This window comes from Lepidochelys kempii, chromosome 3, assembly GCF_965140265.1.
Source record: "Lepidochelys kempii isolate rLepKem1 chromosome 3, rLepKem1.hap2, whole genome shotgun sequence".
NCBI lineage: Eukaryota > Metazoa > Chordata > Testudines > Cheloniidae > Lepidochelys > Lepidochelys kempii.
In genome coordinates, this window is record NC_133258.1 from 141,272,611 (window position 1) to 141,296,073 (window position 23,463).

At 43.1% G+C, this 23,463-nt stretch overlaps 1 protein-coding gene across 9 annotated transcripts in view; it reads right to left on the reverse strand.

Moving 5' to 3' along the window:
* Window positions 1–522: 522 nt before the first annotated feature.
* Window positions 523–23,463, reverse strand: part of SMYD3 (SET and MYND domain containing 3) — a 658,192-nt gene continuing 635,251 nt past the window's right edge. For 4 of the 9 annotated variants that reach the window (XM_073338297.1, XM_073338299.1, XM_073338300.1 and 1 more), the window contains exons 7-8: window positions 13,252–13,360; window positions 528–3,769 (exon numbers count right to left, since the gene is read on the reverse strand). In XM_073338297.1, coding sequence (XP_073194398.1) covers window positions 3,677–3,769; window positions 13,252–13,360 — 202 coding nt within the window. In that variant the 3' untranslated portion in view covers window positions 528–3,676. Of the gene's footprint in view, window positions 3,770–13,251; window positions 13,361–23,463 lie in introns of all 9 variants that reach the window. The other 5 variants (XM_073338294.1, XM_073338292.1, XM_073338291.1 and 2 more) reach the window with 5 other exon arrangements.

Here is a 23,463-nt window from a genome sequence, read left to right on the forward strand (position 1 = left end):
TGCACATGCCAGGCTGTGAATTCTCAGCTGGTATAAAGCTGGTAGAGTTGCCAACCCCCAGCCTAGGAGGTATTGCAGGGAAGGAAATGATGTATTAAGGCAGGGCATAATACATCTCCACTCTGCCAGTTTACAGCTGGCATATGCTCCTTTAGGGACCATAGCCAGCTCTCGTAAGTTAGAGTAGCCCCCGTCTGCTCTAATTTACATCTGGGCAAGGACAGCCTGAGAATCAGCCTGAGAAACTGAGCAGATCTTTGAGATGCTGAGCAGATCTTTGCACGGGACAGATTTGACCCATAACATTAGATAGGACAGACTTACAGAAAAGACCTAAGGTAACATTTTCTAAAGCACCTTAATAACTTGGGCTCCTAAGTCCCATTTTCAAAAGTGACATGGGCATTTAGAAGCCTAAATGTCACTGAAAAACAATGGAATGTGGACCAAGTGCCTAAATCACTTTTGAAAATGGGACTTAGGTGCTTTTGAAAATGTTTACCCTTTGTCTGAAAGAAAAAAGAAGAGAGCTACTACGTACGCATTGGATGTATTTAATTACCTTGATGTTAAACGTCTCAGTTTATTCTAGAAATTAAATACATTGTTAACAGTTAACACAAGAGGTCCTCAAGTAGCTAATATATCTAACAGAAACACGGGCTGAAACCTATTAGCCTCTGCATCAAAAAGTTCAAATTCAGGCTTAGTGTAAGCAGGTGCAACTCCACTGAAATCCAGGAAGCTGTATCTGTTCTTAACCCCACCCACGGACAAGAACATACAACTGGTGAGAGAAAAATGGAGATAGTGGGTGAAGTTTCTCCATAATGTAACTGCATTGACCTCACACAAGGTCTGAATTGGAAGTTATGGTCTAAGGCAGTACAGCTCAACCTTTAAGAAAAGCCACTTCATCATAGAATGACTTTGTAAAGAGCCATCTGTGACAAAGTTCCTCCTCTGCCTTGGTGGGTCCTGCGTTTATTGGTGGATTTGCTCGCCTCAGAGGTCCACGGCAGCCCTCAGTTTGGCCACTTTCATGGCTCAAATCTGCCGATCACTCAGTTAGCCTCACCACTGGCCAGCATATGGAAAAGGAAGAAGAACAATCCCCACAGTCTCTGCTGATCCACCTAGTGGATCGGGGAACAAGCCAGAGACCTTCCCCTCTGGTGGAACCCACAGTCCAGGTCAACTCCTCCGGTATCAGGTAGGGAGTGGGAGGGATGGGGGGAACCCGGGCCCACCCTCTACTCCGGGTTCCAGCCCAGGGCACTGTGGATTGCAGCTGTCTGCAGTGGCTCCTGTAACAGCTGTGTGACAACTACAACTCCCTGGAATACTTCCCCATGGCCTCCTCCCAACACCTTCTTTATTCTTACCACAGGACCTTCCTCCTGATGTCCGATAATGCTTGTACTTCTCAGTCTTCCAGTCATATACCTTCTCGCTTTCAGCTTCTTGCACCTCTTGCTCCCAGCTCCTCGCAGGCACACCACAAACTGAAGTGAGCTCCTTTTTAAAGCCAGGTGCCTGATTAGCCTGCCTGTCTTAATTGATTCTAGCAGCTTCTTGATTGGCTGCATGTGTTCTAATCAGCCTGTCTGCCTTAATTGTTTCCAGAAAGTTCCTGATTGTTCTGGAACCTTCCCTGTTATCTTACCCAGGGAAAAGGGACCTACTTAACCTGGGGCTAATATATCTGCCTTCTATCACTCTCCTGTAGCCATCTGGCCTGATCCTGTCACACACCATACCAAAACATTGTGATGACCCGACAAAGTGTCTTATATTCAGAATCTGGGACCCTGTACGAGAATGCAGGGCTCGTCTGTTGGATCAATCTGATGTCTGGTGCTGGAACCCTGCATAGAGAGTCAGAGATTTTTGCAAAGTCACTCTCAGCTCAGATCAGGTGTGTCCAATTAATTCCAATCTAGGAGAATGAGGGGTTGCAGTAACTTTATAAGGCACAGAGAAGAGCGTCTCCTCAGCTCTTTTCCACCTCCCTCTCTTTTACATGGAAAGGAGGGAAAGGTTTTCCTTTGCTTGGTTCTCTAGTGGCAGGGAGTGGTCTCTTCTGTTTTCCTGACTCCCCTGACCCCAGCCACTACTGGCTGTTGAAAGGGAAAGGGCCCTTCTCCCCCTCACCTGCCTCCCTACTGGCTGCTGCTAGGAGTGGGATTACATTTGTCCTTTCCTTCCTTCCCTTCCCACATTGAAAATGCATGGCTCCTGCACTATCAGTGAGTTTGATCAGTGCTCCTCATTTTCCCTGGCCATATATAAATCAGCCTGGCAGCAAATTGATAATCTACAGTCTTCTTGCTCTGCCTTGGTCTGTAACTGACCATGTATCACAGCCACAGATCTTGAAGGAGTTTCATGCACAGCCCTTAAAAGCTGTGTATGTGGACCTAGAGCAGAAGGCAAAAGGATCACTGATCCGGAGAGGTCTCTGAGGTCATTTTTAAAGCAGTTGGAACTGAGGAACCCCACAATCATAATGATGTCCCTTAAAGAAAACAGAGATGGGGGCAAAATTCAGACCAGAATTTCAAACATTTTTAAATGTAGCCATGTTCTGATCCAGTGCTTCAGTTTAGTCCATTATAAAGACAGGAGACATTTGTAAAATATAGATATTGTTATATTATCGGGAAGTGCTATACATGTGCTGGACCCCCTTCAAGACACAAACTAAAGACAGGTACTGCCTTGAAGAGCTTACAATCTAGAGGGTAAACTCACTCCGCTCATCAGGAGTCTTTCTATTGACTTCCATGGGCTTTGAATCAGGCCTTCAGAGACAAGATATGCTGGGAAATCAAGAGGAGGGAATAATTTATGTTTTTTATATATCTATATGATTATGTATCTGGGGCCAGATTCTCAGCTGGTATAAACTTGCATAGTCAATTAGCCATTGATACATGGATTTACAACAGATGAGGATCTCTAACTACATATTTACTCTTTTATTATGAATTCACAAACTGTGGGCATGGCAGAAAAAAAACAGGCTTAAGGAGGGATTTGAATAAGCACGGAGGACGGTGGTGATTTGGCAAGCTGGGATTCAGAGGCCATTCTACACATAAAGAGCAGCCTGGAAAGAAGAACTCAGTTTAGAGTGTGAGAAGGAAACCAACAGAATGGTGAGACAAGTACTGGCTGGGTCTGACTTTAGATTTCAAACTCTTCCTATGTCCAGAGCCATTTGAAACTGGGCTTTTATTTCAAACCTATTTATTAAAAAATAAACATAGAGAGGGACCATTTAAACCCCTCATAAACAGCCAAAGAAGATGCTGATTTGTGCACAGCAGCATTCTGTATACAGGTATGATTTTTATTACCAACGTGTAACTTGAACATCAATTGCTAAGACTTATTTGCTTCCCAGAGAGTAGACTCTCTCTCAAAATGGCCTGTATTTCTCCACATTTGAATTCAGTGAGGAAAATTACACTGTAGAACAGCAAAGCTAATAAACATTTAACATTTTAGCAAAGGAAATAGGGCCTGATCCAAAGCCTACCAAACTCAATGGGAGTCATTCCATTGAATTCAGAGGGCTTTGGCTCAGGTCATAGAATGTCAATACAAAAAAGATTTGCTTTCCTTCTCCCCTGAATGTTAGTTTTCCAGTCTGAGATCATCCTCACTGTGCTCACATGCCAGCTTCACACTGTTCCTTAAGTTTCATAAGGTCTTGCACCAGGCTGTGATCTGCTCCATGTGTAACTTTCATAATGTTATAAGCCTTGAGAAGAGAGGAAAAGGGACAGGTTAGTTCACCATTTCTTACCTTCAAGTTCACACTTGCAGCTTTACTTTAGGGCAGTGATTTTCAACCTGGGGCATGCAGAGGTCTTCCAGGGAGTACATCAACTCATCTAGATATTGGCCTAGTTTTATGACAAGCTAGATAAAAAGCACTAGTGAAGTCAGTGCAAACTGAAATTTTATACAGACAATGACTTGTTTATATCACTCTATAAACTATACACTGAAATGTGAGTACAATATTCATATTCCAATTGATTTATAATTATATTGTAAAAATGAGAAAGTAAGCAATTTTTCATTAATAGCAAGCTGTGACACTTTTTTATGTCTGATTTTGTAAGCAAATAGTTTTTAAGTGAGGTGAAACTTGGGGGTACGCAAGACAAATCAGGCTCCTGAAAGTGGTACAGTCGTCTGGAAAGGTTGAGAGTCACTGTTCTAAGGAACACAGTCTACATGTGGACTTGCCAATGCCACCTACTCTGCTGCTCCCTGTCTATTGTGCTGGTGATTCCCTGCCTTAGAAATTCCTGAAATACCCCCATCTTAAGTCACACCAAGGCCATTACATCTCATAAGACATTTCCCGATTCATTCATACTGCTTTTGACAGATTCCTGCTCTGGTTCTCAAGTCTGAGAGACCAGATTTCAATCATTCTGCTGTTGGGGAAGAATCTTTTCTTAAACAGTGTTTGGAAATTCACAGTATTCTTGCCAGCAACTTAGAGAAGTATGGGCTGGATGAATGAACTATAAGGTGGATAGAAAGCTGGCTAGATTGTCGGGCTCAATGGGTAGTGATCAATGGCTCCATGTCTAGTTGGCAGCTGGTATCAAGTGGAGTGCCCCAAGGGCCAGTCCTGGGGCCAGTTTTGTTCAATATCTTCATTAATGATCTGGAGGATGGCGTGGATTGCACTCTCAGTAAGTTTGCAGATGACACTAAACTGGGAGGAGAGGTAGATATGCTGGAGAGTAGGGATAGGATACAGAGGGACCTAGACAAATTAGAGGATTTGGCCAAAAGAAATCTGATGAGGTTCAACAAGGACAAGTGCAGAGTCCTGCACTTAGGATGGAAGAATCCCAGGCATCGCTACAGACTAGGGACCGAATGGCTAGGCAACAGTCCTGCAGAAAAGGACCTACGGGTTACAGTGGACAAGAAGCTGGATATGAGTCAACAGTGTGCCCTTGCTGCCAAGAAGGCCACTGGCATTTTGGGATGTATAAGTAGGAGCATTGCCAGCAAATCGAGGGATGTGATCGTTCGCCTCTATTCAACATTGGTGAGGCCTCATCTGGAGTACTGTGTCCACTTTTGGGCCCCACACTACAAGAAGGATGTGGAAAAATTGGAAAACATCCAGCAGAGGGCAACAAAAATGAGTAGGGGACTGGAACACATGACTTACAAGGAGAGGCTGAGGGAACTGGGATTGTTTAGTCTGCGGAAGAGAAGAATGAGTGGGGATTTGATAGCTGCTTTCAACTACCTGAAAGGGGGTTCCAAAGAGGATGGCTCTAGACTGTTCTCAGTGGTAGCAGATGACAGAACAAGGAGTAATGGTCTCAAGTTGCAGTGGGGGAGGTTTAGGTTGGATATTAGGAAAAACTTTTTCATCAGGAGGGTGGTGAAGCACTGGAATGCGTTACCTAGGGAGGTGGTGGAATCTCCTTCCTTAGAGGTTTTTAAGGTCAGGCTTGACAAAGCCCTGGCTGGGACGATTTAGTTGGGGATTGGTCCTGCTTTGAGCAGGGGGTTGGACTAGATGACCTCCTGAGGTTCCTTTCAACTCTGATATTCTACGATTCTATGAACCTTATTTGGAACTGAAATAATATACATAATCTGGTGGGATGAAACGGCTCCTCTTTGTAGAACATACCAGAGCAGTCAATGGGAACAAGCACGATGGTCTCTAGAGTGAGGCGGTTAGGGTACCCACCTGGAAAGAGCGAAACCTAGGTTCCAATCCCTGCTCCAGCGTGGAGATTCAAACCTATATCTCCCATTCCCCTGCTGAGTTCCTAACGATGGGGCTAAACATTACAACATAGGCAGCGTCTCCTGACCATTTTATGAATTGAGCCCTTTAAAAATGCCCAGAAACAAAACATTTTGGGTCAAACGACCTGTTTCATTTAATCCAAAATGGACGTTTTCAATTTGCAACTTTTTGTTCGGCGTTTTGGTTCAACCCAAATCACCTTTCTTCCCCCTTGATTTGAAACTGCCAGCGAACTAAAAAAATCAGTGATTCGCCCAGCTCTGGTCACCACTAATGAACATAACACTTCTCTTCCCTCCCAGACACCTAACCGTTACAATGGCAAATATTGCATCTGGTCTCTCTCATTTTCTCTTTCCAGGGTGAACATCACCTTATTGCAGAGGGCTCCAATTAAACCCTGCATTAAGGGTCCTACCCTGGTTCCATTAAAATCAATGGCAAGTTTATCAATGACATCTTAAACCCTAATCCTGGAGCCACTGGAGGGCTTAAGTGGTGCTGAGGGCCTTATGCAGGCCTGCTATCCTGGCGTGATTTTCAGGCAGTGTAAAACACTTTCTACCAAGCTGAAGCTCAGAAAGGCAAATGCAGTTTTTGTTTTCGGAACACTAGCCTGTTCTCTTAAGCTTTTCAGACTTCCCACAGTAAGTAACAGAGATGAGGCTGGATCTTGTGGTCTCCCTCTCAGTTTAAGGAATAAATCTAATTATGAAGAACTACAGTAATCGTACCGCTGCAACACAGGGCATGGTGTCATCAGCCACACAGTTTCTCCCTCAAGAATATAAAAACCCATTAGATGATTGGTATGAATGTGCCTCTATGAATGCAAATGAAAGCACAGCACATTCATTTGTGTCTGATTTTCACTGGGATTGGACGAGGTGCTGAACATCAAAGATGCATGTATCCATATGCAAATGTATTGATGCATCACTCCATCATGATGAAGGAAGAAAGCAAACTGCATTGCACTGATGTGGTACAATGTGAAGGCCAGTGTACTGGAGAAATTATTTTTGTTTCACCTGTGTCTCTTGATTAAAACAAATGCTTGTTACACAGGGTAAAGGAAGAACAAAAGCCTTTAGATTCAGCCTCATTCTACAATAACCACAGCTACTGTTGCTCACACAGAATGGAAGCAGGGTCTAGAACAAAAATCTGTTTATATAAAGGGGGATTTCTGAGGTGTTGCATGGCAACTGGGGTGAGAGGGTTTACCCCGCTTTCTCTTCCACCTACCAAAGGGTAATAATGGTGCTGGGTTATGCTAGGAAAGGACACAGCTCAGCATCTGGATAATGTGTCACCATAGTGTGTATAAAAATTTTCTTATTTGCATGTTTATAAACATCATGCCACTACCTCAGCTACTGGGATTATAGTGAAGAAATTGATCCCGCTCATTTATAGTGATGGGCACACTAGAGTGGAGGGACAGGTTAGTGCTGTAACAGGGGACTCGTGAGCAAAACATCCAGGCAGCGGGGACTCTGCATTGAATAGAATGGCATGGCTACGATGCCGGGGACAGGACCAGTTACACACTGAGCATCTGCTCACAGAGCTGCACCTCCTCAGGAAGAGATCCATGGTTCACAGGGAAGTGAACCATGTAGTGCCACCTGTTAGTGGGATGCTGTGTGCTCTGTCCTCCAGGGTAAGTGAGCTGCGTGAGAAACCTAGTCCTTCTTACAGGCCTTTTAAGGGGTGATAACTGCCCCAACAGGTCCCAGAAGCAAGTAGTTCCTGTGCTCAGGTAAATGCAGGGACTGAACTTTGCCCAGCCATTCACTGCCCCAACCTGCCTTGTGCAGCCAGTTAAAGGCCACATGCCATCTGGCCTCAAGTGTCACAAAACCATGGAATGATGGAGCAGTGGCCATTACCCAAGCCCCAAGGATAGAGTAAAAGCCGAGAAGGAACGGTGCTGCAGCCCTACGGAACAGCCATGGGATGGAAGATGAATTCCAGCCCTCTGCTCCACTTAGTTCCCCAAAGTCCAGCTGTGCACAAGCTTTGAATGGTGAGGAATTACCTTTCTGAACTGTGATAGGTGATTACTATTTAAATCAGTTTTTAATGCTTTGGTCAACAAGTGCCCTAGAAGTCAATCATACCTCTTTCCTTGACAGAGGTTTCCCATGTGCTCTAGGCACACACTTCTGCCGTTGACCTAATATGACAGTGCTGCTCCTTCAGGTATCTTTTCTCCTGATAGCTCACTAGTGCACTTCCATTATTGCCAATTTATTAGAACCATTCCTGGCTCCTCAAAGCCAATCTGCAGCTCAGCTACAGCTATTTGCTGGCAAATGTTTCACTGAACTATAATCTTACTCTCCCGTGTTCATTTTTTTTCAAACTTTTTAGTAAGGCAGAGTTATAATAAAACATTAATATACTACATCATAGATCACCCGTTCAGGATCAGGTTAATATTCAAAGAACCTGGCTAAAGATTCTGGCTTGCCAGCTGGGCAGCCCTCCTCTTCTGAGTATGCTAAACAGTGTGACCAAATTTCTAAATACTTATCCTCCTTTTGGCAGTTCTCTTGTGCATATACTTTGTGTGAAAGCTTTTCCACTACAAGGACAGTCTATATTTTACTATACCACAGTTCCATAGTGGGGTCACATTTTTTCAAATCACGAGCAATACAGAGTCTAGCTATTAACAATAAAAAAAGAAATTAATTTGCCTTTGTTAAAATGAGCCAGTTTCAGATTGTATTCCAGAAGTACAGTATTGCCTCCCTGTAATGTGGCCATTTCCTACTGGAGGATCTAATGTATTCTTACAGCCAGAAATTCACTATGGTGGAGAGGGCCATTACAAGGTCCTTTGCATCATTTAACCCCCAATTTGGAGCTGCGGAGACAAGAGGTAAATGGTGCAGGCGGGCGTTGATAGTGGGCTGACATGGAATGCAGCAATAGGGGCAGCCAAGGGGAAGGGGCATGACATTTGTTTATTCGGGGGTCTTAATACACTGCACACATAATGCAGAGGGGGTTGTCAACCCACAAGCTGGAGTAGTGGCTGTGGAAATCAGATTACATGGGATTTACATGAGTGATGTGAATCTCACTCAGATCCCAATTCCTTCTGTCTATCCCAAATCCTTCTCCTTAACACTAACACTGCAATCAGTCTGGCTAACGTTCCAGGAAGGATGATATTCAGTGTTGGAATGCATTAAACAGAGGACTAGAGTATAGCAGTTCCGGAACACAGGGAGGGACTCTAACATATCTAATTGCAAAGGGCCAAATCCAGCCCCAGTATAACTCTATGACTTTATGTGAGTTACACCAGGGAAGGATTTAGCATAAGAAGCCACATTCTACTCTGATTTACAAGGTAGCACAAGGCAGCCCGTTAGTCCCCTTCACAGGCTACCTACATTACCGGTCTCCCCAGTTTCATGCAGGTGGATGAGGGGAGGGCGGGCCGCATGGGGAATGGGTGGACCCTCAGCTTTGGCTTCCTCAATACACCAACCAGTGCAGCTGAGCTGGCACAGATGGGGAAGTAATTAGCTAAGGTGAAGATCAATAGCAGATTACTGATCCATGAAAGAAAGAGGGGAGCAAGGCTGGAGATTGTGATTCTGTGATTCCCTGTTCCCTCCCTGGTCAGTTCCTGGAGAAACACTGCTATGTGCCACCCCTTACGGAAGGTTTCAGAGTAGCAGCCATGTTAGTCTGTATCTGCAAAAAGAACAGGAGTACTTGTGGCACCTTAGAGACTAACAAATTTATTTGAGCATAAGCTTTCGTGGGCTACACGAATTTGTTAGTCTCTAAGGTGCCACAAGTACTCCTGTTCCCCTTACTGAAAGCAGATCTTAAAGTGGCAAGCTGACCCCAAACTGGCAATATAGTTTAAAACAACCAAACACCCCTTTAGTTCATCCAAATCATACATTCAGCCAGTTCTATGGGGATTCTCCTGATGACCATTTCTATCTAGTTTCTTACAATAACATAAGAGAATCAGAAAAACTAATACCAGGCAAGATGCATGTACACCCACTAGAATGTTATAGTAACATCTATGAAAGCTGAACTCGGACTGAGGACTCATTCCATCTCCTGACCAGTGAACTGCGCATGTTCGCAAGCTATAAATGTCATAGGGGAAATGGCAACGCATATTAGCTGGCACCAGACAGCCATATGGCTCATTGCTGAATAATGAAAAGGAACCAGAATTTATTACTTTCTCATCAGCTTTTTTAATAACCACAATTGGACACAATTTAAATTAAACCTATCAAGTGAGGATTTAACTTACTAAGACTAGCTAGGACAGACATCACATTAAATACTAATTTATTATTAAAAACATGGAAGTTCTCAACTATTCAACATACATTCATAATCAATTGTTAAACCTCAATCAATCTGTAAACAATTTTGTAAGGAATATAAAATAGTAATTTACACATGTAGTATATGGATGTTAAGTAATGGGAATACAAATATACAGACAATGTCTGCATTGAAGGAGACAGCTCTTAAGTTCCTCAATTGTATCACTGCTAAACAAACATAGAAGATAAATGGAAAAGAAATAAAATAATATCAATCTATACTTTGGGTCAGAGCGTGCTCTCAGTTATTCTCATGGAACTGAGAAAAAAATCAAGCCCATTTACAAGGACCATCCCAGGGAAAAGGAGGAGAAAGAGGCAAAATGATCTTATGGGTTTCAGAGTAGCAGCCGTGTTAGCAGCCGTGTCTGTATTCGCAAAAAGAAAAGGAGTACTAGTGGCACCTTAGAGACTAACCAATTGGTGCATCTTAGTGCATCTGCATCTTGAAATTCAGGGTGTACAGAATCCAACCGCATAACGTTAAGAAGAATGGGACAAACTCTGCTCTCCATTACATCAGTGCAGCTCCACTGTCCTCAGGGGCAATCAGCAGGTGACCATTAATACACTAAGCCTGATGTTGCTCATATTGCTGTCAGTGGCTGCCATCTTCACCTGTACCATGCTGTTGTTTAGTGCTTGTCTCTCACTCTATGTCTTACAAGTGGGGAACTGCGGCACGGAGGCAAAGTGACTTGCCCAAGACCACATAGGAAATCCGTGGCAGAGCAAGAAACAGACCCCTCAGAAAAGAAGGAGGGTTCAGTGTGTAGGGCACTGGATTGGGACTGTGGAGACCTGGATTCAATTCTTTGTTCTACCACAGCCTTCAAGTGTGATGTTGGGCAACTGACTTCACCTCTGTGTGCCTCATTTCCCTACCTGTAAAAATGGATAAAAGTGCTTCCCTATCTCACTGGGGTGTTGTGAGGATAAACACATTAAAGGTTGTGAGGTGCTCAGATACTAGGGTGATGAGGCCATAGAAGTACCGTAGATACAAAGAACCCACATCTCCTGAGTCAGAGGGTAACCGCAAGGCCATTCTCGCTCCCCAGCCCACCTCATTCAGTGTAGCTTGGGCTCCTTTGTTTCAGTAACAATCATCAGACGCTATGACATTTTCTATTGCTCCTTTCTACTGAGCTAAGAAGCTTTTAGGAATCATTTATCATTTAAGAGTACAACAAGTTCTGGAGGGAAAGGAGTCTGAGCTCAATGTAAATGATTATGCAGCACAGAAGGTGATGATTTGGGGGTAGACAGCTATGAGGATCACTTCTTTTAATTTGCTAACTTACACACATGGGGAAAATATAATGCCCAGATACCTGCATGGGACTCCCATTCACTTCAATGGGAGCTGTGCATATGCATCCAAAGCCATGACTCTGGCTGTGTATGCTAGGGATATGGAAATGGTGAATAGGCTTTGTTTCTTTGTGAGAATGAATGTCCTTGCCCCTGGTCTGATGGAGCCGTAACCTTATTGATATATGGCTTAAGCTGATGAAAAGGCTTGACATTTCCCAGAATTCCACAGAGCCGTGGGGTGCAAATGTTCTCTACGCCCAAGTTTCCTCCCACTTACACAATGTATCTCCACTGACTTCAGCAGAGTTACTCCAGATTTACACTAATGTAAGTGAGAGAAGACTCAGGCCCCCGTGTACAGCATCAGCTATTTCTGCTTGCTCGGCTACACGGTAGCAGCTTCTGGGTAGCGCCAAGTCTCACATGAACGTGAGTCCCACAAAGAACATGACAGGAGTGAGTGTAAAATGAAACTGCTGCTTCAGCCGGCCTTGTAGCAAAGCATACCAATTAGGTGCTGTGTAGCGCTTGTGTTTTGTGATACAGTTTCAACAGAAAGCCTTGCCTGGCGTCAGTGCTGAGCCCCATCCTAGCCTAGCAGCAAAAAGACAAAAGGATGGAGCAGATGGCTTTCTGAGGCAATGAGCAGAGGAAAAAAGGAGAGAGTGTCAGACACCGGAGATGGGGAGAGAGACTGGTATAGGACCTCACTGTGTGTAGCTCCTTCAGGCCTGACTCTGAAATGGGCAACATCAATATTACAAAGTAGTAGCCAGAAGGCATTGGGGCAGCAAGTCTTATTGGGAGCTTGGGATGGGAGAAGACTTATAACCTAATGTCCCAAAAGCTGCTGTGGAATAGAGATACAAACCGCCTGTGTGTGTGTTTTCTTCAATATTTTTTAAATGGTAATAATGGTAATATCATGGCAGAGCAGAGCCTGGGGTGGAAGGAAGTGAATATTAACTCAGTTCAGGCACAACAGGGACGGCTTAAACCTGGAATATAACTAGATAGGAAGCATCTGCCAAAATGGATCCCAGTGAGAGAAAGAATTGGAATGATAAAAAATAGCATGGATTAACAGAAGCTGCTCACTGATTTGAAGTGGGGCTTGTAAGAAAACACAAGTGTTAAAACAAATTGAGCTCCTCTCTCAACTCACAGAGCCCAGAACCTGTGGAAATGTGGGGCAGGGCTTCTGTTTGGGAGCAGGAGGGTGGGGAATGCAGCGCAACCATTGCTATCCTCCTTCCACAGTTCCCATTGGAATTACACCCACTTTTCCTCCCTCGTAGGAGAAGAAGAGCATCTGGCCATTTAACATTACCAGTTTCTCCTTCTTTTTTACCCTTCACACCCACTCCGACAAGGAACAACTCAGGGCATAGTCAGAAATAAGAAGAAGGGGGAAGAACTGCATAAGGCACTGAAATATTTTTACCCTTCTCCAATTTAATAGCTGTTTTCCATTCAAGGTTAGGGGGTGATTAATGGCACCTTTGTGCTACTGACTAGTAATTAAAAATGACTGATATTAAAGGAAGCCTGCACTTGAAACACTAAGCAACAATGACCCATCACCACGCTCTGCAGTTATTGCCTGGGGAGTTGGCACTGAGAGAAAGACTGGGGAATGGTATTCAGAAGCATAAGGTGCAATCAGAGCTGGAAGGGGAGGAAAATATGGAGGATTCATGGAGAATATGGGAGGGGAGGAACACAGTAGTCAACACTGACCTGCTTCAAGGTTTTCAGTGCTTGAGGAAACATGTCTTGAGTATGCTGCAATTTGCCCACTCTCATCAACTGGACAGCCCTCAAGGGATGAAAGCTGGAATAATACAGTCTGTGGAGAAGAGGAGGAAAAATATAGTGTCACTCTGTCAGCTCTCACCTTCACAGTCTCTGCCTCCGTGGAGAGCTATTAGGGTGGGACTGCAAAATCATTGTGAATTTTAATAAAGTACTCAGAGAAAATTAGCTGCACTACTAAGAAGCATGAAATACTGAGGGGAATTAACAAATTATTATTGTCTGTCTCTGTGGAATACCTTTTACATTATCCTGTTAGAAAGTGACAGGGGATGGGATTATCTCATACACTACTGTTGGATAGTACAGTCACATTTACTGTACTTGGTGTTCAAAAAAAGAGAGAGAGAGACATTCAGTCTCAATACCACCAAAGCGATTTCATTTTCAAAGGGAAGTTTCAGCATGGAGCCCAACCCTGGATTCCTCATTCAGGGTAAGCCCACAGGAGAGGAAATGCCTGGAAACCTTATGACAAAAACAGTGTGTGTGCTGATTTTGAGAGCTGCCTGTGGAGTTCCCTCCCATAAAACAGTTGGGAGAGAATATGTTCCAGGAAGCTTCTAGTCACAGGGCTGGGCATTGTCTGGACAAGGTATCAAGAGCAAGTAGGACGTATTTGATCTCTCACAAATGCTCTCAATTATCTCAGTTTTACACAAGGCCAACGCTCCATTTCACTCCTGACTTACATTAGTTTAGGCGGATGAAAGCAGAATCACGATTCACGCCCTCTTGTGTTTAGAGCAGGGAACACATGTAATGCTGTGGTACCACAGTACACTGTGGAAGTGTCAGCATTGTATGGCAACCTTTCCGCATTTCCAAAATTGCAGAGCATATCTTTATTAATCATGCACGTTGAAGATTAAGGACCAAAGCATATGATTCCGCAAGGATAAGCATCACCTCTGATCAATATAAATAATCCATTTTCTCCATTACACCAATAATGAACTCTTAAAGGTTCTTTCTGAGTATAATCATTGGAGAAGCGCTGACTATAAAATCCCTGGGAAGAGACATGTCCTCTTTTACAATTCAGTAGGAACATTTTCAAAATGGTGGATTAGATTCTCCTTTCACTTATCCTGTCCTTACCTACGGGATTCCACTAACTTCAGCAGATTTATTTCTGATTTACACCATTGTAGGTGAGAGGAGAATTAAGCCCATTGTCTGGAGAAATTAAAAATAAATAACCTGATAACAAATTAAATGATTTGAACAAGTCGGATGTGCAGGAAATGCGCAGAAAATCCATATGAAAGGGGGATAAATTACCTTCCCCTTTCACTCTATGCTGAAAATGCAACCCTGAGTAAATATAGGCATCTATTTCAATAGCAATGAAGTAGAAAGTTCCCTGATTACAAATTCCAAATGAAGTATGGAAATATAAACATCATGTAAAGTAAACACAAAGAAAGTTTCTGTTGATTCCAAAAAGCTGCCACGAAGATGTACAAAGATACATAGGTAACGTATTTCTGACACATGCACAATATGGATGAGACCCAGCAACAACAGCCTCTTCCCCCAGAAAGCCCCCCTTCAAGCAGCAAAAGCCAACTCATCCTTAAAATAGCCAAAAAAATTATCCCATGCCTTCAAAATCTCCATCCTTTGTAACCACAAAGCACTATGGGGATGCGTTAGATTGCAAGATGATTTGTTTGGCCTTTTCTCTGACCAAAAGGAATTGAGAACCACTAGACCAGAGTGAAGAAAAAGATCAGCAGTAGCAGTGTCAGTAGCTAGTGAATATGGCAGTCAAAGTTTTCAAGAATCCATGGCTCCGAACAGACAATTGGTTTGAACACTTGAAAATAACCAGTGAGTTTATTTTTAATTTTCAGTTTCGGTTGTTACATCTATTGGCACGGGGACATCCATCCCCAGTTATACTGGAGGAAAAATGTAATAGAAGCTGAGTAGGTCAGATTCCAGTGTGATTACAGAGGAGTAATAGTAACTTCAATAACGATGACTTAGGGGGTAGACATGGTTAGCTGGCAATCAATTACAATACCTCAGTAAAACCTTCTAATATCCATATAAATGGTACATATCTGATTGTATGCCTCTATCCCCACCACCTGTATGTCAGTATGACTGCTACACTGGAGGACGGGCTAAAATGGGGCCCAGCTGGGGCCACCCCCTGCAGCACCCCACAGATCCAGAATTGTGTAGGGAAGACCACCACCCACAGCTCTGGGATCACTAGGACCCGATGGTGCCTCCCCCTTCCTCACCATGTGGCCTTGGGGGAAACTGCAGAGAGGAACCAGCCAGAGCTGCTGCAGAAGCAGCCAAAGACGGGACCTCCAGACATTCCGAGAACTTTCTACACTTTTGACTGCACTTCCTGTGCCCTATGCTGATTGCCTGTTTGTCCAAACCTCTCCCTCCCCTTTCCTCAGTTTCATCTTAGCTTCACTCCAGGCCTGCCCCTCCTATCCTCTTTCCCCCCTGCCCTGTCTCCTTCATCCCCCCTTCCTTCCCTTTTCTTTCAATTTATCTGATGCCCTCCTATTTAAACCTACCTAAAAGAAATCATGGCACTAACATGACATTTGCTACCATCACACGGTTCACTTTGCTAGTGTATTCTACTCCTCTGCTCATCCTGTATCCATCTGTAAACTCTCCAGCTCAGGGACTGTCTGCTACTCTGTGTTTGTACAGTGCCCTATTCTTGGTTGGTCTTTAGGCACGACTGTAATAAACATGAATATAACATAATAATAATAGGCTTCTGAGGCCCTGATCCTGCCATGTCTAGCATGCATGCAGGCTGCTGAGCCTGTGCAGAGCCCCTCTGCCTTCAGCGGGGCTGTGTGTGGGCATAGCAGTTTGCTCATGCACTACTGTGGCTCTAGCTTGTAAGCTTCTCAAGGCCAGAGCTGTCTCTTCCATTGTGTCTGTGGAATGTCATGAACGGTGGGGCCCCAATCTTGAATAATAACAACTGATGTCAGTGGAGCTAGACCAGATTTCCTAAGGTTTATCTGAGATAGAATCTGTCCCTGTATCTCAATGGATATTTGTGTCCAGTTCTTAAGATAACTGGAATCCAGGAAGATTTAGGATTATGGTATATACGATACTAGACAAAGCAGAAGGCAATTCAACAACATGTCAGGCACACAACCAAGAACACTTCCAGCCATAAACGAATGCAAGTGGAAATTTCCGAGGAGGCGGTAGAGGAAGCAAGCGTGACACTGAGCGCGCTGAGTACATAAATATTTACAAAACTGTTTTACTGTGCTGATTTATGTGCTGATCTTATGCATGTGTTTAGTTACATTTCGCAAGCCTCAGTGCTAACATTTGAAATAGCTATTTAATCACCGTTCTCTGGAATAAATCTGTTGAACCATTGGAACGTCTTTTGTGTAGGCACGTCCATGGGGCCACCTTACAGGACGAATCTGAACAACATGCAGCTCTTCCGGGAGAAATGTGAAGAGGCAAAATACTGTTGGCTTCTTCCAGGCGTCCTCATTCCTGTGTACTGTCAAAAAAACTGGCGCATGGCAAGGACTAAGAAGATGCCTCAGGTATTTGTGAACCAATATGTTATCCCCAACAGTTGCTCTGATCAAAACAAGTGGTTAAAATTAAGACTCAGGAACGGATTCGCCAGCCAGGGGATTGACATCTAAAGATCATCACTAAGAGGCTAAAGACCCTTACACAGAAACACATACTTTAAAAAGCACTAAGGCTCAAAGAATCTTACAGCCTCAATCTAGGAAGGATTTTCATGGATTTATCTGGGCCTAAGGTATAGTAAGAGCAGAGAAACTTACTGAGAACTGAAATAAAGGCCCAGAGTTCCATCGAGTCCACCTTTCCGGCCAAAGTCTGACAGTGTAAAGGAAAGTTAACCCCATACTACAACTAACAGGTAAGGCAACACTGTAAATGAAGAGGTTTGGGGGCACTGAGAGGATGTAAGGATCCATGGGACTAGAACCCTGGTCAGTGGAGCCTGATGGCTAGCATTGCCATGTTGTCACTGGGAGGGCAGGCAGAGACATATCCAGGGAACACTGTGGAGACTGGGCACTGCAGGAAGTACTACCTCAGTAGTCCTCAACCTATTTACCATTGTGGGCCGCATATGCAGCTCTCTATGTGCTATGTGGGCCGCAGCCACATGTTAGGATATAGATATTCAGGCCTGTCTGTAAAGGCCTATACTCTAAGAATTTAGATGTATTCTTATCACTTAGCTAGTTATAGAGGTATAAAAGAAAGAATCAAAATCACTGTCTGCCGGTGTAAGGGCTTTCTCTTATTGTGACAGTCTGAGGCCCTGTTCTTAGGCTAAGATCTCTGGCTAAGCAGCAGAGGCAGCCATAAGCTGGGAAGCGAACGGACACATCCTCACATTCCAAACTAGTCACATTGAAATAAGGTGCTATTGGGCTGTTAGGAATACAATCCTGTGCTGATAATGCCTATCACCTCCAGAGAAAGGGAAGTGCCTAGAAAATGTAAAAGGAAACTTAGTTTGATAGCATCCTGTCTGGCAAGAACTCACTTATCAATAGCTGGGATGTGAAATCCTAATTTCTGTGGTGTTCTATCACTGTAGTCCCCATTTCCCTACTGTTTGTCTGTATAATCTCTGTCTGGTTCTGTGATTGTTTCTGTCTGCTGTATAATTAATTTTGCTGGGTGTAAACTAATTAAGGTGGTGGGATATAATTGGTTACATAATCATGTTACAATATGTTAGGATTGGTTAGTTAAATTTCAGGAAAATGATTGGTTAAGGTATAGCTAAGCAGATCTCAAGTTTTACTATATAGTCTGCAGTCAGTCAGGAAGTAGGCAGGGAATGGGAACAGGGAATGGGGGTGGGGAAATTGAAATCATGTTTTGCTATGCGGGGGAATGGGAACAGGGACACAGATAATGCTCTGTGGTGTCAGAGCTGGGAAAGGGGACACTGTCAAGGTTCCTTCCCCACTCTGAACTCTAGGGTACAGATGTGGGGACCTGCATGAAAACCTCCTAAGCTTACTTTTACCAGCTTAGGTTAAAACTTCCCCAAGGTACAAACTATTTTACCCTTTGCCCTTGGACTTTTGCTGCCACCACCAACTGTTTAACCGGGTTACTGGGAAAGAGTTGTTTGGAAATGTCTTTCCCCCCAAAATCCTCCCAACCCTTGCACCCCCCATTCCTGGGGAAGGTTTGGTAAAAATCCTCATCAATTTGCATAGGTGAACACAGACCCAAACCCTTGGATCTTAAGAACAATGAAAAAGCATTCAGTTTCTGAAAAGAAGAATTTTAATAGAAGTAAAAAGAATCACCTCTGTAAAATCAGGATGGTAAACACCTTACAGGGTAATTAGATTCAAAACATAGAGAATCCCTCTAGGCAAAACCTTAAGTTACAAAAAGACACAAAGACAGGAATATCCATTCCTTTCAGCACAGCTTAATTCCTCAGCCATTTAAAGAAATCATAATCTAACGCATATCTAGCTAGATTACTTACTAAATCCTAAGAGTCCATTCCTGTTCTGTCCCCAGCAAAAGCATCACACAGACAGACCCAGACCCTTTGTGTCCCCCCCCCCTCCAGCTTTGAAAGTATCTTGTCTCCTCATTGGTCATTGTGGTCAGGTGCCAGCGAGGTTATCCTAGCTTCTTAACCCTTTACAGGTGAAAGGGTTTTTCCTCTGGCCAGGAGAGATTTTAAAGGTGTTTACCCTTCCCTTTATATTTATGACAGACACTAAGGAAGGAAACTGGAATTATTGGAACTGGAACTTGCTGAAAGTTCACCCCAATAAACATCGAATTGTTTGCACTTTTGGAGTTCAGGTATTGTTGCTCTCTGTTCATGCGAGAAGGACCAGGGAAGTAAGTGGGTGAAGGAATAAGCCCCCTAACACCACACACTATATATACTACCTGTATGGCCCTGAGGATGTCACATGGGCCACAGCTGTGTGCTGATTGGGCCAAAAGCAGCCGTTGGTTGAGAACCACTGAGTGATAGTACCCTGCAGGCCTCTGACTGGTCAAGTGCACTATTTAACCCTGGATGGGGCCCCAAGAAGTGGTCTGGGCAACTATACAGATTTCTGGCCTGCTGCAACTCCAGATATCACCTTGCTTTCTGATCTCTGATCTTCAGTCCTATCCTGACTCTTGCTTTCTGATTCCAGCCCGGTACTACCTCTGATCTCTGGTCTCTAAACCCGGCCTGACTGTGACCCTGACTCTTCCTTATTGCATCTGGCTCTAGCGATTCCTCAACTCCTGCTCATGGATTACCATCTTGTGGCCATCCTTGACATATGGACACCAGCCCAGCTGGGAGTTTTAGGCCAGATTGCCTATGTCCCAGTCCCTTACAGAGGAAGACTTTTCAGTTCTGTAGACTATCACGTTATGGGACTGCACTTGCAGCTGGTGAAAGCTTTCAATGGAACTATGCCAATTTACACCTGCTTAATATATGGCCCGTATTCTAAAAAATGAGATTTAATTATCTTTGCTTCCATAGCTACAAACTACTTTGAAATAATCAACTCCTTTTCCAGTTCAGCCATGATTTTTGCCTGGATGATCTCCTGCAACAGTAGCTGACTATATGCTTTGTGGAGAAGTATTTCCTTTGCTTTGTTCCAAATATATCTGCTGTTCATTTCTTTGAGGGACCTCTTGGTGTCCTCATATTACAGGACACCATAAAATAAAAAAGCAAGGACTGATTTGTTTTACTTATGCACTTCATTTTCTTTAATACTGTATCACAATCAAATCCATTCAATTTCTACCCTTTCCTGGCTAAATAATCAGAGATTTTGCATTCTCTTATGAGTTTAGCTAGCATTTGGTATTAAAAAAGAGAGCATCTATACCCACTATCATTTCTGATACTTTACAATTTAAAACAGATTAATAGATTTGCACTATTTTCTGTAATTCAATTTGCGGGGCTCACACTTACACCTCTGTCTTCAGTCTGATCTGATTTAAAACTCTCAGGATTTATAAACCCTGAAATGAGGGTTTATAATGGAAATGTTAAAAGACCTTGTAATTTGGTGACACTAAGGGCTGGTGCTACACATGGTTTTAATATGTTCTCTAACGTCTCTTGGTGTAAGTTAAGTAAATACAACAGCATAGAAGACCCGAAGTAGTTTAAGGATCTCTAGCAACAGAGAGAGAATTAAGAATGAGCTACCAGGCTACAGGAAATATGATGAGCAGAATGCAGAGGTGTCAGCATCAGCCTTCTGAAGGAAATGTATTATCTAAAGCTGGTGGAATTCATTGTAAATAAATTATCCAACAAGTTTGACCTAATTTTCTGTTTTGACTCAATCTTGATTTCTTTGACTATGCTCATTATTCATGATTTCAACAAAATACCAAATTTTACCAAATTTCAACCTGTCGGTTATTTGTAAACTGTTCTCAGCTATTTGCTCTTTGTTATACAATGTGTGATTGGTCACCTAATTCACATATTTTTTCTGCTCCTTGATTGAATGGCTGAAATTTTTTAAACAAAAGAATTATGGGAAACATATTTTCAGCATAAATTTAAGGAGAAATAATGATTTGTGCTAAAATACATGAAATGTGTGGTATCTATTATCATGTCCACAAATAAATCAGTGGTTGTGTGAATACTCAAACAACAAATTCTATGACCTCAACAATAAAAGTAGTCTGAACTATATTTAGTCATAGATTCGAAGGCCAGAAGGGACCATGATCATGCAATCCTCCTACACAACACAGGCCATAGAATTTCACCTGGTAATTCCTGCATCAAGACCAGTAACTTGAAGTTGAAGTAGAACATATGTGGAAATTCACTATTCAGAAGAAATAGTCTGAAATCACTTTTTTATATAATTCAACCAACCAGTTCTAGTGCTTTTAACATAATTTAACCAGCCCCATGCAAGAGCATTGCCCGGCAGCTAGTGTAGAAATGGCACTGGCATTTAGTGTAGAGACAGTCTCTCCACCAGTCTATTGACTGGAGAGCTCAACATATTCAAAGTTGAAAGAAAATATGAAGGGAAATATTTTTGAAACAGGACTAAAGCATTTTGCTTTGTACTTTAAATGGTAAGGGCAGAATATAATCCGCAAGGTTCCCCTATGGAAGCCTTTAAAAGCAGTACCGACTAACATGCTATTGTGTCTGTGTTTGGGAAGGTGGGCTCAGGATTATCTCCTTTTTTAAAGTCTTATTCTTTCTAGCTTTTTTTTATTTCATTTTGTTCTTAACAACCTCCCATTTATTACTGTGGATCAGATAAGATTAAACTCCTTCAGGACGTGACATTACCCTACCCCTCTATGTGGCAGGCCTGTCATTTTAGAACAGCAGACTGAATCCTTCACCTGGGGGAGAGGTGATATACTCCAGCTGCCCTGAAATGTTTATTGTCCGTTTTATTCCCCTGTCACAGTGTCTTGCTGAAACAATCAGAACAGCAGTGAACAATTTAATGCAGGCCTCACCCTTTTTTTAATCTTTCCCAAACTTGACCTCTGTAGATTAGGAGTGTGAAATTGGCTCCTTGGCACCAGGAGTCAGGATTTTCTAGTGCTAATTGCTAGTGTAATGTCTGAGTGACATGCCTAACAGCTCCACCAGCACTCAGAAGGAATGAAAGGGAAAATATCCTAAGATTTTTGCCCTTTAAAACCTCTCACACAATGAAGCAGTGAATGGTGACTTGCTGCTATATTACTGTAACACCTAGATTCAGGCCCCACTATTCTAAGCACTATACAAGTACAGAATGAGAGAGTCCCCTGCCCTAAAGAAATGGGAAACTGAGGCACAAAGAAATTAAGTGATTTGTCTCAGGTCACAATAGGAAATCTCTGGCAGAGCCAAGACTTGAACCTAGATCTCCTGACTGAGCCCTGAGCCAGTGTTTCAACCACAAGACCATCCTTTCTGCATGCAGAAGGCCTGAATCTCATTTAGCCAAGGGCTGTTTTACACAATTCTGACAGTGCAAAAGGGCCTTAATGGGATTGTAAATGTAATTTATGTCTTCTTTACACTGCTATAGTGATGTAAAGCAGCCGTAGTGGAAATAAAAATCAGGCCCAGAGCATTCAGTTTAGAAACTCTTGTGCCAAATCCTGAACTTCTTTTTGTTCCTTCAATGGGACTTTTGCCTCAGTAGGAAGTTCAGGATTTGGCACTACTAAATTATGGATCAAAATTCCCCTTCATCATATACAGATCTAGCAATGTCCCACTACACCTTGTTTCAGTAATTTAACTAACACGACCACATAATCAAACGCACGCCTAAATCAACTGAAGTCACAAGAAACATTAGATACCCATTGAATAAATTATTTCCTCGGTCCTTTGGTCCTTTTGCTGTGTTCCACATGCGGATAATTTGTATCAGGTTAATCAAATGGATAGCATCTCAGGTGCTGGCTCTGCTAAAATGTGAATTATAACTTAACTAAATGGCAAATCAGACACAAGTAATATCTACTGCAATTTTCACTTTCATTCGCCATCCATCTCACTCACCAATTTAAAATCCTAACACAGCAGCTGAGCTGCCCTGCCCCCAAGCTGTCAGTCTAAAGTGTCCACTTTGAAAGCTCTGCCTTTTTCTGGCATCAAGCTATTGATTTCAGATATCAAGGAAAGAAGATGCTGATTCAGAGCTGGCAGTGGGGCACGGTTTTCCAGAGATGGTCATGCATGTCCTGCTTGATCCCTGAGGAGTCCTTACAGCACTCCCATATTCAAATTCCTGCCTTGTGGCTACCATCTTTCTGGCTGAGGTGGACAGGCTGGACCAGGTCAGTGTCTCTCACTTATTTTGAACAGTGCCGGGCATTCATTTCTTTCAGTTGATGAGCACATTGCTTCAGTCCCCTAATAGCCAAAAAAAAGCAAGAGACCAGGATGGCAAAGAGAATGCATCTCCCACAGGGCAGGGCATTACCACAGGGCCACTAAGTCAGCAATGTAGCAACCTATTTCATAATATGTGTACCAAAGAGGCGGGGAAAGGGTCAAAAGGAAAGTGAAGAGGAATGGGTGAAAACGGCAGGGAGGAGGGCAGTAGGTAAAAGGATCAAGAA